Source organism: Zootoca vivipara, chromosome Z2 (genome assembly GCF_965207765.1).
Source record: "Zootoca vivipara chromosome Z2, rZooViv2.hap1.1, whole genome shotgun sequence".
NCBI lineage: Eukaryota > Metazoa > Chordata > Lepidosauria > Squamata > Lacertidae > Zootoca > Zootoca vivipara.
The window spans coordinates 8,257,739-8,276,359 of record NC_142585.1 but is presented as its reverse complement, the minus strand read 5'-3'; the positions used below and the strand labels follow the sequence as shown (position 1 = coordinate 8,276,359).

The 18,621-nt window shown below is 46.0% G+C and overlaps 2 protein-coding genes across 2 annotated transcripts; both read left to right on the top strand.

Moving 5' to 3' along the window:
• Positions 1-1,358: 1,358 nt before the first annotated feature.
• On the top strand, positions 1,359-2,684 carry LOC148686549 (uncharacterized). Its single transcript, XM_088665417.1, has one exon. It carries the CDS (start codon positions 1,460-1,462, stop codon positions 2,579-2,581), a length of 1,122 nt encoding a protein of 373 aa, XP_088521543.1. The 5' UTR covers positions 1,359-1,459; the 3' UTR covers positions 2,582-2,684.
• Positions 2,685-8,466: 5,782 nt separating this feature from the next.
• Positions 8,467-9,739, top strand: LOC148686548 (uncharacterized). The gene has a single exon (XM_088665416.1). It carries the CDS (start codon positions 8,467-8,469, stop codon positions 9,634-9,636), a length of 1,170 nt encoding a protein of 389 aa, XP_088521542.1. The 3' UTR covers positions 9,637-9,739.
• Positions 9,740-18,621: the final 8,882 nt, after the last annotated feature.

The window sequence follows — 18,621 nt, the reverse complement described above, 5'->3', positions numbered from 1 at the left end:
ATTTTCACCTCTTATTTCCAAGTATCAGATATTCCGTTATATCCAATAATTTAGGAAAAGCAGGAGAAACGAATGATATCAGAGATAACTCAAGTGGGAAGTGTTCACTTTCAGCTCTGGGAATTATCCTAAAGGTGTCTCGGTTGCTGTAGGGGAAATGCTTGGCCGTGCCTGACCCTACAATGCTGCTGCTGCTGCGTGGGGAATTCCATTAAAGGAATTCTGGGGCTGGCCATGCTTTCGTCCGTACCCCCTACAAGGGGCTAGGGCCACGGAAGAGCCCCTGGGAGCAGTTGAGGAGAGGAGAGTCTCTGACCCCCGTCTCCATTCTCTCCTCAATTTCTGTTCCTCATCCTGACTTTCACAGGCGGGCGGATGTCAGATAGTCGTAACCAATGCCTAAGCAACCACTCACATTTTATATTTGAAATAAAGTTGTGGCCAAAATCATGCCAAAACCCTCAAACTTAAATTTCTGTGTGAAGTGTGATTTATTTGGGGGGGGGGTGTTTTGGAGACCTCTACACGCAAAATCGATTTTAAATCACGGACACCTTGGTTCTGAAAATAGTGTTGCCTGTATTGGTGTGACTGATGGGGTCCCATGGCACAAATTTCATGTGGTCCCAGTGCAAAGGAAAAGAGCTAAGATCTTGTCCCTTACTATAATGTCCAAACAAGTTGTGATAGCCAAGAAGAATGATAGGTTTGTAAGGAGTCTTCAATAATTTTGCCAAGGAAATTCTGATTGTTCAGGGCCTAATGCTATTAGCCTCTCTTGTAAATGGAGGTCCTTTATGATTTTTACTCCTGGAACTGCTCTGAATCTGACTTCAGGAAAAACGTGTTTGAACTGCACAGTGTCCTGCATTCGGAAAGAAGGGAACTGAGTTCCCTCCCATTTCCCACTTTCCTGCTGTTCCAAATGACCAGTACCCTGGAGTTATGATTTGTCTTGCTGTCAGGATTCTAACTGGACTGTAACTGACCTAAGAATTCTGCAGAGCAGTTGCTGCTGTGGCCGGCTGCTCAGGTGAACGTCAGCCCAGTGGCCAGCAGCTGAGTCTTTTTGAGGCTCAGGAGCACCTAGCAAATACCTGCTCTATTCCTGGCCCGCTAGACTCTAGCTGAGGAACGCATTTCACGTAAGTGTAGGGATTAAACATTCCTCACTATGCCATCAGGTGTGTTTCTGCTCTGTGGGAAAGGATAGCTGCCGTAGCTTATAGCAAAACAGCAAAATCATGAGCAGATTCCCATCCACAACAGGTTGCTGTGGTTAGGGCCATTTTCACAGGAACAATGCAACAGTATATTCAATCAGGAGCAGTGCGCTGGAAGAAAGTATGTGTGTCGGCTTCTCTGGATCAGATGTCTATACCTAACCAGGGGGTGGGAGAGAACAGGGGAACTCTTTCTTTTGCTGCTTCTTTCTGGCCAGGAGGGAGGATGTCCTTCAATGACTAGACATGCTTGTTATTCCCTCACTCACTGTATGTTGTCTTCTCTTTTGTTTCCAGGATGTCTGCCAAAGTCTCCCTGGGTCCTCTATTCTCCAACCCCCCCCCCCCTGCGGGTGAGAGAAGGCTCCCTGGTGGGGAGATTGCTGAGCGTAGTTTCTTGCCTCCAGTTCTGTGGGTTCTTGATGAGTATTTTGGCCTGCATTCTGTGCATTGCAACCACAGCCAGCGTCAACTGGAGAGTGTGGCGTGGAGAGAACGGCTCTGGAAACGTCTGGATTGGGATCTGGAATGTCTGTTTTTGGAGAAACCCTTCTGACGACGGCAACTCATTTTGGCATTGTGAAGGTCTCACTGAGCGATATCCAACCCTCCCAAGGGAAATTTTTATTGCTCAGGACTTAATGGCCTTAGCTTCCACTATGAGTTCAGCCGCCCTAGTATTAATATCATTTGCCTTGTGCAATGTGTTCGAGCCCGGAAAACACGAGGATTTCCTCTTAACCTTTTTTAGACTTGGAGCATTCCTGAACATACCTGCAGGGATCCTTGTCCTGATTTCTGTGATATGGAACACGTCTTCCGTCTTGCAGAATGGGAAAATTGACTTCCCAGAAACTTTTGAATTGCCTCCAATTTCCAGCGAGCAGCATATTGGACCTTCAATTTATCTTGGCTATATCGCTGCAGGTCTCCAGCTGCTGAGTGCAGCATTGCTTGGGATGGAGAGATTTTGCATCAGGACCACCACAACAGATCCATATCGAATAGACATTGCAGTGGAGATTAGCCCAAGAAATTCGGTAAAACGCAAGAGACTAACTACTTGTACAAAGTGTGGTTCTCTACTGGATCTGATAATTAAAGAGAAATCCTCCACAGTTGAGATACAGGAAAGCCAGGCAGAAGATCTTGACACTCGAAACCAATCCTGCATCGTAGAGATACCGGAAAGCCAGGCAGAAGATCTCAACACTCAAACCGAATCCTGCATCATAGAGATACCGGAAAGCCAGGCAGAAGATCTTGACACTCGAAACCAATCCTGCATCGTAGATATACCGGAAAGCCAGGCAGAAGCTTCCTCCCCTTCTGGATATCTTTCCTGTGTCTGCTCATAGATTTACATTTTTTTATCAGCTCTTTCATTTCCTAAGCAACCAGTCACATTTTGTATTTTAAATAAAGTATTTTAAATAAAATTGTGGCCAAAATTATGCCAAAAACCTCAAACTTACATTTCTGTGTGAGGTGTGATTTATTGGGGGGTGTTTTGGAGACCTCTAGACTCAAAAGCGATTTTAAATCACGGACACCTTGGTTCTGAAAATGGTGTTTCACTCCTTGCATTTATTTAATATATGGTTGATTCATCACCAGGGGGCTTGCAATTCCTGGAAACTCACTCCTTGCCTTTATTTAATATTTGAAGATGCCTTCTTGCCCCAGCTCTGGGTTTTTATTTAAGCTGTTGCGTTTGACCTTGCTATGCCTGCCATGGGGTCGTCTGCTTTTGGGGCAGGGGCCTGGTCGGAATTTTTCCATTTGGCTGATTGGCTGGTGCCACTTGGTTTTCGCCTACTGCGCCTACAATTCGTCACAACTTGTAAGGTTGCAGTTAGGCATTGGTTAATAAATTGGTTGGTGGAGGGGCCAGGATTGGCTGTGCCGGCCCCTCCAATGGTTGCTGTAGGTATCAAGTTTATTGCTTATAGCCAAAGGCTGCTGTAATGTATACAATGTAATTCAGTAATATATATACAAATTTGGTAGAAACCTTAGGACATTTACATTATCAAAACATGACCTAATCAGCACAAAGCTATGGAAACACTTTAATATACCAGTTGAAACATTAAATAATAAAAAATAGTTCTGTGGGGGGTTCCAGACCAGAAATGTTTGAAGTGCCCCAAACCTTTGCACCATATAAAATCTGGGCCATTGATTTTGCTTTGTACACCGATAGAGCTGGATTGACTAGGTTTCCCCCATTGCAAGCAGCAAATTTCAAAATAGCTTTTACCGATTTAAAGGCTTGCAATTTAATATTGGACAGCTGTGCAATCCAAGATGCCATTTCTGAATAAACCAGTCCCAGGTATTTGAACCTCTTTACTTGGTTCATGATGTGTTTGTCCAGGTGCCAAACATGCTTTTTAGGGCGCTTCCCAAATACAATGACCTGCGTTTTATCGTAATTTATGGATAAGGCATTCCTCGTGCAATATGAGCTTATTTTTGCGAGCAATCGCCTCAGGCCCAACTGGGTTCTAGATACAAGTACTAGGTTGTTGGCGTACATTAAAACAGAGAGTTTCTGATCAAGAATTGTGGCAGGGGCAAATTGCAGGCCCTCCAGTTCTTTAACTATGCCATTAATATAAAAATTAAACAAGAAAGAGGCCAAAATGCATCCCTGTTTAACACCAGTAGCAGGGGCGTAGCCAGGATCAAAACTGGGGGGGGGGAGCCATGGTTGTTCAGGGGCGGGGCCAATGCATGGGAGGGGAGGGGCCACAAAGTGGGAATGTGGGCGGGGCTACAGGGCCAGTGGGCCCGAGGACATCGTGGCGGCGGCGGCGGCCATCTTGTGCTTCTGGGGCTGGCAGCGTTGGCGGCTACCCTGCTTGGCTGGAGAGGACGGGAGGGTCGGGCAGGCGAGAGGGGGTGGCAGGGCGGGCGAGGGCGAGGCAAGGCACGGCCGCAGCCACGACAGCTCCAAGGCGTTGCTGCATATCAGCATAATATTTCAACTATGTCGTGGGTTCAAGTCCCACCTTAGGAAAAAATTCCTGCATTGCAGGGGGCTGGACTAGATGACCCTTGTGGGTCCCTTCCGACTACAATTCTATGATTCTATTGATATATTACCATAAACTGCATATCAGCATAATATTTCAACCATGTCGTGGGTTCATGGAAACCCACGAAATGTCGTGGGTTCAAGGAAACCTTAGGACAAAATTCCTGCATTGCAGGGGGTTGGACTCGATGACCCTTGTGGTCCCTTCCGACTACAATTCTATGATTCTATTGATATATTACCATAGCATATGCATCATTCTGCTTTCTTGAATTGTCCTACTCGTAGGCATAGCAGTCAACTCCTAGAGGCCTAGATGCCTCTCCCAACCCCAATTACTGGTAAATACCGTATTTGAAAGAGTCATCCCCCCCCCATGTTGATGGGCTTTCTATGTGGGGCTGATCTGCCCCCCCCGGCAGTATTTTATTAAGGATGGAAGAGGGAGGGAGGGAGGGAAGGAAGAAATAGAGAGAGGGATAACTCATATTTGTGGGTGTCTCTGGGTGATGCTGTGATGCTGGAACTCTGAAGCAAGAGGACGGGAGGGTCGGGGAGGCGGGAAGGGGTGGCAGGGCGGGCGAGGGCGAGGCAAGGCACGGCCGCAGTCACGACAGCTCCGAGGCGTTGCTGCATATCAGCATAATATTTCAACCATGTCGTGGGTCCAATGAAACCCACGAAATGTCATGGGTTCAAGGAAACCTTAGGAAAAAATTCCTGCATTGCAGGGGGTTGGACTAGATGACCCTTGTGGTCCCTTCCGACTACAATTCTATGATTCTATTGATATATTACCATAGCATATGCATCATTCCGCTTTCTTGAATTGTCCTACTCCTAGGCATAGCTGCCAACTCCTAGAGGCCTAGGTGCCGCCACCCCACCCCCACCCCAAATGGTAACTGGTGAATACCGTATTTGAAAGAGTCATCACCCCCCATGTTGATGGGCTTTCTATGTGGGGCTGATCTGCCCCCCCCCGGCAGTATTTTATTAAGGATGGAAGAGGGAGGGAAGGAAGGAAGAAATAGAGAGAGGGATAACTCAAAGCTACAGCCCCCGTTTCTTATTCACTTCCTTTTAGCCTTGCAGAGCCACCTTAGTCAAATTGAATCCTCTGCACCCTCATTAAATCGCCAATAGAACTCTTAACGCGATTCCTGAATGCTCATTAACAACTCCCACTGAAGAACAATAGGGTGAAGTGGTCAGCTATCGAATATTGCCTGGGGATATCTGCTCCATTGTCTTAACTGCTTAACTACTGGTAAGACTTTGCTTTATTTATTTGATGTGTTTTTGTTACAGCTGTGTGTGTCCCCCCCCCCCCAGCAAGTGGAGACTTAGCTGCTCTTGCTAAAGCAAAGCCCTTTCCACTTCAGTCTTCGGAGGGGGAAAGTGCTGGTCATGGTCTGTAAAATACATTAATTTTTTGCTTCTGGGGGGGCAGCTGCCCTCTCCTCCCCCCCCTGCCTACGCCCATGACCAGTAGTGGTCTTAATTCTTGTAGTGAGATGGCCGGCAAGATCCACCTTTACTTGTATCGATGTATCAGTATACAATGTTCTGATAAGAAATAATAGACGGCGATCTCTATTTGTCTTCCCCAATTTCTGCCACAATGCGTGTCTCAGAATCGTATCAAAAGCTGATTTTAGATCAATAAAAGCAACATACAGTTTTTGCTTCAAATTATGGATGTATTTACATAGCAGAAAGTCCATCACAAAGCACTGGTCCAATGTGGATTTCCCTCTTTGGAAACCTGCCTGGGCTTCAGATATCACCTTATTTGTATTTGCCCATTCTTCCAGTCTCCCAAGGAGGAGTGTGGCATATAATTTAGAGGCTACATCTAGCAAACTAACAGGTCTATAATTGGCGGGAATTTTCTTATCACCCTTTTTATATATTGGGGCAATTATGCTCAGCTTCCACCCTTCTGGTATGTGACCTGAGCTGTTAATATATGAGAACAGTTTTGCAAAAATGGGTGGCCAGAAATCCAGTCTTATTTTATAAATCTCCGCTGGGATCATGTCTTCTCCTGGGGCTTTATTGGCTAGTTGGCTTATGATTAGCCTCTTAATCTGGTTGGGCATGGCGTCTGGCCATTCTGGCAGTTCTGATAACTGAATGTGGTCAACTTGTGAGGGTGGGTGGGTTCGGGGGCCATATATTCCTGTAAAATATGTAACCCAATCCTTTCCTTGGACTGATGCTTCTAGCGAGTAGCCCAGCCCATTTGTACCTTGGGCGACCAGATGCCCAAATTTCCGTGAATACTTTTGAAGTGCTGCATCTCCCAATGCTTTCCACTGTTGCTCATAATGTATTTGTTTCTTGCTTGTAAGTAGTAATTTATAATCATAACGTAATTGGGCTACCTCAGCTTGTATAACAAGATTGTGCTTATCATGTTTTAACTTCAATGTTCTGAGTTCCCTAGATAAGCTTTTTTTTTTACTATTCTGACACTCCTTATCAAACCAGGTATGTCTTTTAAACTTTTTATTTTTAGACATACTAGTTGTGGTCATCAATGGGCGCATTCTGTTAATTATGTTCTCATACAGACCAATTACGTTTCCTGTTTCTAAAAACAATTCGCCCTTTAATGAAACAAATTCATGGGAATCCAGGATCTGAATGGTTTTTTCTTGGACCTGTGCATTCCATTTTCACCTCTTATTTCCAAGTATCAGATATTCCGTTTCATCCAATAATTTAGGAAAAGCAGGAGAAACGAATGATATCAGAGATAGCTCAAGTGGGAAGTGTTCACTTTCAGCTCTGGGAATTATCCTAAAGGTGTCTCGGTTGCTGTAGGGGAAATGCTTGGCCGTGCCTGACCCTACAATGCTGCTGCTGCTGCGTGGGGAATTCCATTAAAGGAATTCTGGGGCTGGCCATGCTTTCGTCCGTACCCCCTACAAGGGGCTAGGGCCACGGAAGAGCCCCTGGGAGCAGTTGAGGAGAGGAGAGTCTCTGACCCCCGTCTCCATTCTCTCCTCAATTTCTGTTCCTCATCCTGACTTTCACAGGCGGGCGGATGTCAGATAGTCGTAACCAATGCCTAAGCAACCACTCACATTTTATATTTGAAATAAAGTTGTGGCCAAAATCATGCCAAAACCCTCAAACTTAAATTTCTGTGTGAAGTGTGATTTATTTGGGGGGGGGGGGTTTGGAGACCTCTACACGCAAAATCGATTTTAAATCACGGACACCTTGGTTCTGAAAATAGTGTTGCCTGTATTGGTGTGACTGATGGGGTCCCATGGCACAAATTTCATGTGGTCCCAGTGCAAAGGAAAAGAGCTAAGATCTTGTCCCTTACTATAATGTCCAAACAAGTTGTGATAGCCAAGAAGAATGATAGGTTTGTAAGGAGTCTTCAATAATTTTGCCAAGGAAATTCTGATTGTTCAGGGCCTAATGCTATTAGCCTCTCTTGTAAATGGAGGTCCTTTATGATTTTTACTCCTGGAACTGCTCTGAATCTGACTTCAGGAAAAACGTGTTTGAACTGCACAGTGTCCTGCATTCGGAAAGAAGGGAACTGAGTTCCCTCCCATTTCCCACTTTCCTGCTGTTCCAAATGACCAGTACCCTGGAGTTATGATTTGTCTTGCTGTCAGGATTCTAACTGGACTGTAACTGACCTAAGAATTCTGCAGAGCAGTTGCTGCTGTGGCCGGCTGCTCAGGTGAACGTCAGCCCAGTGGCCAGCAGCTGAGTCTTTTTGAGGCTCAGGAGCACCTAGCAAATACCTGCTCTATTCCTGGCCCGCTAGACTCTAGCTGAGGAACGCATTTCACGTAAGTGTAGGGATTAAACATTCCTCACTATGCCATCAGGTGTGTTTCTGCTCTGTGGGAAAGGATAGCTGCCGTAGCAGATAGCAAAACAGCGAAATCATGAGCAGATTCCCACCCACAACAGGTTGCTGTGGTTAGGGCCATTTTCACAGGAACAATGCAACAGTATATTCAATCAGGAGCAGTGTGCTGGAAGAAAGTATGTGTGTCGGCTTCTCTGGATCAGATGTCTATTCCTAACCAGGGGGTGGGAGAGAACAGGGGAACTCTTTCTTTTGCTGCTTCTTTCTGGCCAGGAGGGAGGATGTCCTTCAATGACTAGACATGCTTGTTATTCCCTCACTCACTGTATGTTGTCTTCTCTTTTGTTTCCAGGATGTCTGCCAAAGTCTCCCTGGGTCCTCTATTCTCCAAACCCCCCCTGTGGGTGAGAGAAGGCTCCCTGGTGGGGAGATTGCTGAGCGTCGTTTCTTGCCTCCAGTTCTGTGGGTTCTTGATGAGTATTTTGGCCTGCATTCTGTGCATTGCAACCACAGCCAGCGTCAACTGGAGAGTGTGGCGTGGAGAGAACGGCTCTGGAAACGTCTGGATTGGGATCTGGAATGTCTGTTTTTGGAGAAACCCTTCTGACGACGGCAACTCATTTTGGCATTGTGAAGGTCTCACTGAGCGATATCCAACCCTCCCAAGGGAAATTTTTATTGCTCAGGACTTAATGGCCTTAGCTTCCACTATGAGTTCAGCCGCCCTAGTATTAATATCATTTGCCTTGTGCAATGTGTTCGAGCCCGGAAAACACGAGGATTTCCTCTTAACCTTTTTTAGACTTGGAGCATTCCTGAACATACCTGCAGGGATCCTTGTCCTGATTTCTGTGATATGGAACACGTCTTCCGTCTTGCAGAATGGGAAAATTGACTTCCCAGAAACTTTTGAATTGCCTCCAATTTCCAGCGAGCAGCATATTGGACCTTCAATTTATCTTGGCTATATCGCTGCAGGTCTCCAGCTGCTGAGTGCAGCATTGCTTGGGATGGAGAGATTTTGCATCAGGACCACCACAACAGATCCATATCGAATAGACATTGCAGTGGAGATTAGCCCAAGAAATTCGGTAAAACGCAAGAGACTAACTACTTGTACAAAGTGTGGTTCTCTACTGGATCTGATAATTAAAGAGAAATCCTCCACAGTTGAGATACAGGAAAGCCAGGCAGAAGATCTGGACACTCGAAACGAATCCTGCATCATAGAGATACCGGAAAGCCAGGCAGAAGATCTGGACACTCGAAACGAATCCTGCATCGTAGAGATACCGGAAAGCCAGGCAGAAGATCTTGACACTCGAAACCAATCCTGCATCGTAGAGATACCGGAAAGCCAGGCAGAAGATCTCAACACTCAAACCGAATCCTGCATCATAGAGATACCGGAAAGCCAGGCAGAAGATCTTGACACTCGAAACCAATCCTGCATCGTAGATATACCGGAAAGCCAGGCAGAAGCTTCCTCCCCTTCTGGATATCTTTCCTGTGTCTGCTCATAGATTTACATTTTTTTATCAGCTCTTTCATTTCCTAAGCAACCAGTCACATTTTGTATTTTAAATAAAGTATTTTAAATAAAATTGTGGCCAAAATTATGCCAAAAACCTCAAACTTACATTTCTGTGTGAGGTGTGATTTATTGGGGGGTGTTTTGGAGACCTCTAGACTCAAAAGCGATTTTAAATCACGGACACCTTGGTTCTGAAAATGGTGTCTCACTCCTTGCATTTATTTAATATATGGTTGATTCATCACCAGGGGGCTTGCAATTCCTGGGAACTCACTCCTTGCCTTTATTTAATATTTGAAGATGCCTTCTTGCCCCAGCTCTGGGTTTTTATTTAAGCTGTTGCGTTTGACCTTGCTATGCCTGCCATGGGGTCGTCTGCTTTTGGGGCAGGGGCCTGGTCGGAATTTTTCCATTTGGCTGATTGGCTGGTGCCACTTGGTTTTCGCCTACTGCGCCTACAATTCGTCACAACTTGTAAGGTTGCAGTTAGGCATTGGTTAATAAATTGGTTGGTGGAGGGGCCAGGATTGGCTGTGCCGGCCCCTCCAATGGTTGCTGTAGGTATCAAGTTTATTGCTTATAGCCAAAGGCTGCTGCAATGTATACAATGTAAAAATAGTTCTGTGGGGGTTCCAGACCAGAAACGTTTGAAGTGCCCCAAACCTCTGCACCATATAAAATCTGGGCCAATGATTTTGCTTTGTACACCGATAGAGCTGGATTGACTAGGTTTCCCCCATTGCAAGCAGCAAATTTCAAAATAGCTTTTACCGATTTAAAGGCTTGCAATTTAATATTGGACAGCTGTGCAATCCAAGATGCTATTTCTGAATAAACCAGTCCCAGGTATTTGAACGTCTTTACTTGGTTCATGATGTGTTTGTCCAGGTGCCAAACATGCTTTTTAGGGCGCTTCCCAAATACAATGACCTGCGTTTTATCGTAATTTATGGATAAGGCATTCCTCGTGCAATATGAGCTTATTTTTGCGAGCAATCGCCTCAGGCCCAACTGGGTTCTAGATACAAGTACTAGGTTGTTGGCGTACATTAAAACAGAGAGTTTCTGATCAAGAATTGTGGCAGGGGCAAATTGCAGGCCCTCCAGTTCTTTAACTATGTCATTAATATAAAAATTAAACAAGAAAGAGGCCCAAATGCATCACTGTTTAACACCAGTAGCAGGGGCGTAGCCAGGATCAAAACTGGGGGGGGGGCAAGCCATGGTTATTCAGGGGCGGGGCCAAGGCATGGGAGGGGAGGGGCCACAAAGTGGGAATGTGGGCGGGGCTACAGGGCCAGCGGGCCCGAGGACATTGTGGCGGCGGCGGCAGCGGCCATCTTGTGCTTCTGGGGCTGGCAGTGTTGGTGGCTACCCTGCTTGGCTGGAGTGGACGGGAGGGTCGGGCAGGCGAGAGGGGGTGGCAGGGCGGGCGAGGGCGAGGCAAGGCATGGCCGCAGCCACAACGGCTCCGAGGCGTTGCTGCATATCAGCATGATATTTCAACTATGTCGTGGGTTCAAGCCCCACCTTAGGAAAAAATTCCTGCATTGCAGGGGGTTGGACTAGATGACCCTTGTGGGTCCCTTCCGACTACAATTCTATGATTCTATTGATATATTACCATAGCATATGCATCATTCTGCTTTCTTGAATTGTCCTACTCCTAGGCATAGCAGCCAACTCCTAGAGGCCTAGGTGCCTCCCCCAACCCCAATTACTTGTAAATACCGTATTTGAAAGAGTCATCCCCCCCCATGTTGATGGGCTTTCTATGTGGGGCTTATCTGCCCCCGCGCATTTTATTAAGGATGGAAGAGGGAGGGAGGGAGGGAAGGAAGGAAGAAATAGAGAGAGGGATAACTCATATTTGTGGGTGTCTCTGGGTGATGCTGTGATGCTGGAACTCTGCAGCAAGAGGACGGGAGGGTCGGGCAGGCGAGAGGGGGTGGCAGGGCGGGCGAGGGCGAGGCAAGGCACGGCCGCAGTCACGACAGCTCCGAGGCGTTGCTGCATATCAGCATAATATTTCAACCATGTCGTGGGTTCATGGAAACCCACGAAATGTCGTGGGTTCAAGGAAACCTTAGGACAAAATTCCTGCATTGCAGGGGGTTGGACTCGATGACCCTTGTGGTCCCTTCCGACTACAATTCTATGATTCTATTCTATTCTATTCTATGATTCTATGATATATTACCATAGCATATGCATCATTCTGCTTTCTTGAATTGTCCTACTCCTAGGCATAGCAGCCAACTCCTAGAGGCCTAGGTGCCGCGACCCCCCCCCCCCAAATGGTAACTGGTGAATACCGTATTTGAAAGAGTCATCCCCCATGTTGATGGGCTTTTTATGTGGGGTTGATCTGCCCCCCCCCCCCGGCAGTATTTTTATAAGGACTTACATTTCTGTTTGAAGTGTGATTTATTGGGGTTGTTTTGGAGACCTCTAGACTCAAAAGCGATTTTAAATCACGGACACCTTGGTTCTGAAAATGGTGTTTCACTCCTTGCATTTATTTAATATATGGTTGATTCATCACCAGGGGGCTTGCAATTCTTGGGAACTCACTCCTTGCCTTTATTTAATATTTGAAGATGCCTTCTTGCCCACTGCTTTTTATGAACATCACTGTGTCTGTCAAAGCTACAGCCCCCCCTTTCTTATTCACTTCCTTTTTGCCTTGCAGAGCCACCTTAGTCAAATTGAATCCTCTGCACCCTCATTAAATCACCAATAGAACTCTTAACGCGATTCCTGAATGCTCATTAATAACTCCCACTGAAGAACAATAGGGTGAAGTGGTCAGCTATCGAATATTGCCTGGGAATACATGCTTCATTGTCTTAACTGCTTAACTACTGGTAGCCACTTTGCTTTATTTATTTGATGTGTTTTTGTTACAGCTGTGTGTCCCCCCCCCCCAGCAAGCGGCGACTTAGCTGCTCTTGCTAAAGCAAAGCCCTTTCCACTTCAGATTTTGGAGGGGAAAAGTGCTGGTCATGGTCTGTAAAATACATTAATTTTTTGCTTCTGGGGGGGCAGCTGTCCTCTCCTGCCCCCCTGCCTACGCCCATGTGCTGCATGGCACTTGCCAAGCCTCCCCCCACCCCGCACCTGGGTTCACCCTCCATCTCCTGTGCCTGTGGTGGCCTCCACACCGATGGTGAGCTACACACAGGAGCAGGAAGAGAGCAAGATCTCCATACTTTGCTCAGAAGAAAGGGGGGGTTCTATGCTGCAATTACCCATGCTCCCTTGGTGCTGTAGGGATTGCTTCTGAGGAAATGGATGGCTGCAAGTGAAGTCCTCTGGGGCTAGCAGGCTTTTGTCCTAAGAAAAATGCTTAAGGCTGGGCTGTGACCCTGCACACTCTTACTCAGGAGGAAGACTCAGCAGCACCAGATAGCTCAGGGGTGCCCATGTGGCTGCCATCCCACAAGGGCCTACACCTAGGTGTAGGCAGACTTTGTGGCAAATGGGTAGAATCATAGAATCATAGAATCATAGAATCATAGAGTTGGAAGAGACCACAAGGGCCATCCAGTCCAACCCCCTGCCAAGCAGGAAACACCATCAAAGCATTCCTGACAGATGGCTGTCAAGCCTCTGCTTAAAGACCTCCAAAGAAGGAGACTCCACCACACTCCTTGGCAGCAAATTCCACTGCCGAACAGCTCTTACTGTCAGGAAGTTCTTCCTAATGTTTAGGTGGAATTTTCTTTCTTGTAGTTTGAATCCGTTGCTCCGTGTCCGCTTCTCTGGAGCAGCAGAAAACAACCTTTCTCCCTCCTTTATATGACATCCTTTTATATATTTGAACATGGTTATCATATCACCCCTTAACCTTCTCTTCTCCAGGCTAAACATACCCAGCTCCCTAAGCCGTTCCTCATAAGGCATCGTTTCCAGGCCTTTGACCATTTTGGTTGCCCTCTTCTGGACACGTTCCAGCTTATCAGTATCCTTCTTGAACTGTGGTGCCCAGAACTGGACACAATACTCCAGGTGAGGTCTGACCAGAGCAGAATACAGTGGTACTATTACTTCCCTTGATCTAGATGCTATACTCCTATTGATGCAGCCAGAGTATAGTATGGTATGGGTATGGTAGGGTTGTCATATTTCAAAAAGTAAGCAACTGGACACAAAAGTTGTTAAGATTTTATTAATTTTGCCCAAAGATGAGCTGGAGGTTTTTAAGGTTTTTTTTTCAAAATCCTTTTTAAAAAGGAGTTTTTGGTGATTTTTTTAATGAAATTCATCAGAATCTACACTCCCGACATGGCATAGGCCCGGATTTCCCCGAACATTACAGCAATTTCTGCCCAGGCGCTGTTTACAAGGGAAATTTTGGACGTATTGCAACCCTAGGGTATGGGTTCACCACAATCTCCTGGCCTAAGGGCAACTGGGCAGTTACTGAATTTCTACCCCACCTTTCTCCAAGGAGCTCAAGGTGCTGTATGTGATTTCCCCCTCCCTCCCTCATTTAATCTCCATAATCCCCTTGCAAGGTACCGTGTTTCTCCTAAAATAAGACACGTCTTATATTTATTTTTCCTCTAAAAAAACACATCACGGCTTATTTTCGGGGGATGTCTTTTTTTTTTATTACCGGTAAGCATGGTACAGCATTATTAAGTATGGTACGGGGCTTTCTTGCGCCGCCCGCTGAGCCTGCTGCTGGGTCCCAGGGCTTCACGCGGCACGGCTGAGGCTGCTGCCGGGTCCTGCAGCTTCGCGCGCCGCCTGCTGCCGGGTCCCTGGGCTTCACACGGTGCGGCACGGCGTGGCTGGGGCTTTGCCCCGGCACCTGAAGCATTCGGATCATCGGTCGACCGCATCGCTGGTCGATTCCCTCTCCCCTTTTAGCTCTCTCTCCTTCCTCCACCAGCCCTTACCTTCACCTCTCTTCCATTTGTTTTGTTTTTGCAGCGTTTTTTTTACAGGCATCCGTGGAGCAAGAGCACGGTGCCGCGAGCGCTCACGGCTTCTTGAGCACTGGCGGGGTGGCCGCGCAGGCAGGGGACTCCCAGCAGCTCGGAGCTGCTGCTGAAGAGAGCGCACACGCCGCACAAAAACGCCAGTGCTCGAGAAGCCGTGAGCGCTCAGGAAGCTGTGCTTGGAGTCCTCCCCTACATCGCCTGGGCGGGCGCTTCCCCGCCGATCAGCTGGAGAGCGGCGGTGTGTGCGGTGTGTGCGGCTTCAGCAACGAAGCTGCCTTTTCTCTGACCTCCTAGGGGGCTTTCTGCGGAGCTTCTTCTCGGTTGGAGACGCCTGGGGGCTAACTCCAGCAACGGCTGCGTTGGAGCGCTCACGCTCCCCCTTTCATTTGAGACTCCTTTCTTGCAGCTCCTCGTGGCGTCGGACGGCATCGGGGCCAGAAGGATCAGCCGCCGCTTACTTGTTTTTTGCGCGCGTGCCCGATTCTTCCACAGGGGAGTTCCCGGGTCTCCTGCTATGGCCTCACAGCAGGGTTGAGGCGGCTATTTCCTCCTGCCCAGGAGGGTCCCGTGAACGTCAGGGTCGGGTAGGTACCGGTACCCCCAACACGTCTTATTTTTGGGGGATGTGTTATTTTTTTTTGGCTTTAAAAGATCGTGCCATGGCTTATTTTAGAGGCACGTCTTATTTTAGGAGAAACACGGTAGTAACTGCCCTCCAAGGTCATCTAGTGAGCTTCATGTCTGAGCATGGATTTGAATCCTGGTGTCTTCCAGGTCTAACCACTACTACACCACATTGGCTTTCTGTAAGCATTTAAATTACCCACTTTCATGAATGGCTTAGGATCTAGGAAGGTCCCTGAGGGCAGAGATCTGAGCAAGGTCAGGCAGAAAGGGAAAGAGCATGTGTTTCCTCACTCCAAAAGAAACCCAGCAGTGCAATTCATTACTTGCTTACTCAGCTAAGCCCTCTTTAATTCAGTGGGACTTACTCCCAGGCAAAGTGTTATGGCCTTAATACACCTGCAAGAATAGTTCTTAAAAGTGTCTACAGCTATTGGTTGGATCCAATGGTATGGAACTTCCTTGTTTGTTTTCTCCTCCAACTCAGCTGTTAAACTAAATTGGCAGTTCTTGATCATTTCAAATAAAGGATACCAAGGGTGACATCATCATCTTCATCATAATCATCATCATCATAATCATCATCATCATCAAAACTATTGTTATGAATGTGTTGGGGGGGAGACCCCCCTAAACTTAAGAAATTAATGCATATCAGAATTTCAATAATATTTGGTATATTGGTGAATGTCCCTATTTTCATCTGAGGAATGTTGGAAGAGATGTAATATTTATTTAAGAGCTGAATGATGTCAACGAGGTTGTGTATAGTCAAGAGAGCATCTTAAATGACAAGGTGAACATTTCATACGCATTGCCAAATATTTTGCTGAAAGAACAGGTACAAAAAGAGAGAAAAAAGAATGCAAAAGGAATACACACATGCTTCTTTCTGAAGAACAAAAATAAATTCTAATGTTGGCTGTCCAAACAAACTGAAACCTTTTGATTGCCTTCCGAGAGAGATTGTGAGCCTAGACTTAGAACATTGACCTCAGTTCTGGCAAACACAGTGTTCAGTCCCTCTGCTCACACTTCACAAAGAAGTATGAGGAAAGATTCAGTAGAGTTCATACAAAGGTTGCCTAAAACAACATTAACAAAATAAAACATAAGTAGTTAGGCTGAAATAGCAGTGGATGGGATGCATGCAGGGGTGAAGGGATACAGCATTGGAATCAAGGCTTTAATACACAGTTTTTAAAATAAGACTTTGCACCAGTCCTATATATGGTACTTCCTGAATTACAAGGTGAATAGAGGTGACCTGAGTAAGGCTTTCACATTCCTGAGTCAGATAGCACCATTAACTGCCTAGAGACTGTGGATTTGTGTGCTCCAAAATGCAGCATTTGAAGGACACCACTGTGCACATGTGTGTGTGTGTTTGTGTTTGTGTGTGTGTGTGTGTGCATACACACACACACACACACACACATATTGTCACACACACAAAAGCAAAGTCAAGCTTCACTAGGGAGAGTGAGAAGGGAGAGAGGTCTACATTTCAATTTGGTTTTATATTTTTTGTTTGTGAATACTTTTGTTATGTTTCTAATTAAGCGTTGTTGCTTTTTATGTGGCAAGCTGCCTTGAACATGGTTTGAACTATGGAAAGGTGGCATACAAATAAAATTATAGATGTGGGTGTAAACACAGCAAATTATCTTGCCATGGCATTTGAGTCATTGTGATTTGAAGGAAAGTCTAAACACTGCATATATTTTTCAGGTGGACCCATTGTCTATTTTTTCCACCATGCTTTTCCCTATGGAAGTCAATGGATTTCTCCCTCCTAGGAAGAAGAGACAGTATCTAACAGCAAGGCAAACACAATGAAGGCCGATGGCTGTCTGTGTAAGTTGGGCCTAGAAGCCTTTTTGTTCTGTTAGCTCTACCGGAATGGAGGAAACAAATGGACTGTCTGGGTGGATGGAGTTGAGCTGTAGCCCAGGAGCACAATATTGCCCTGGAAACATGTCAGTCTCCAACACCAATGGTGCAATCCTTTACATTTCTACTCAGAACATAAGAAGCTGCCTTTCACCAAGTCAGACTATCAATCCATCAATCGAGCTCAGCCTTGTCAACAGGTTGACAGTAGCTCCTTTGGGTTTCCACAAGGGGTCTCTCCCAGCGATACCTGGAGATGCCATAGACTGAATCTGGGACCTTCTGGATGCTAACCAGATGGCCTACTATTGGCATACAGCTCCTTCCAAGAAGTCCATGGGGCTTACTCCCAGGTAAGTATGTATAGGATTGCAGCATCTAAGTGACTTACCACGAACAGAAAGCAAACCGAAACAATGTTTTGGTGCCACTGCCCCTATTTCCCTACAATTTTGCAAGTCTCCATTTGTCATCTACATAAGCTGTAAGTCAAAGACGGAAGATGAAGGAAGACTTCTCTTTTTTTAAAACCACTTTTGTTGCCAGAGGGCTGCAATCAGTTTTGTCAGCTGCAAAGGCACAAAACATACACTGCAGAAGTTTAATGGACCCATTAGCGTGGTCACTGGGGGCCCACCCATTCCAGGGGAGAAATTGCATTCTCTGCTTCAGCATGAGAAAAATCTTTTAGCGGAATTGCTTCCCTTCTCTTTCCAAGAGTTCCAGCTCTCCAGGACTAAAAATTGAATTTAAATGTGTAATTTGAATCTCTTGATGAATGATTTCATTCCAGGAGTGCCTAGGAAACTCTCCTTGACCCTTGAAAAAAAACTTATGCCAGCCAACATAGCTTAGTTTCATTTGTTTCAGATGACTGGTTTAGTGAAAGGGAATGGAAGGTGAATGAGACCTCTTACCATAGCATCTGGGATGTATAATTGCAATACTTGTATGGCCATTCGAAGGTTTTGAGAATATGCAGTATCAGCTAGCAGGCTTCTTCTTCTTTTTGCCCCCAGAATATTTATTTATTGAAAACTTTTTTATTCCAACCCTTCAAAACCAGGGTGGTGTGCAATAAAGCATAAAACAACAATATACATAACATTACTTTATGAGCACATTTATTGATGGTGAGCCTTACCTGGAGACATCAGGATTGAACCTGGGGCCCTTCCTCATGCAAAGCTTTGGGTGGTAGTCAACTAAATTTTACTCAGAGTAGACTCATTGAAGTTAATAGACCAAGCTGCAGTTGCATGTTTGGTTTTCCTGATTATCCATTTGTTGACCTCTGCAGGAAATAGAACAGATGATTGTTGGGAAATTCAAAATAGACAGAAGAAGAAGAAGAAGAAGAAGAAGAAGAAGAAGAAGAAGAAGAAGAAGAAGAAGAAGAAGAAGAAGAAGAAGAGGAGGAGGAGGAGGAAGAAGATTTGAGGATTTGAGGATTGTTGATATTTCTTCCAGCAATCAGATATGCAGATGGCACAACATGGATGGCA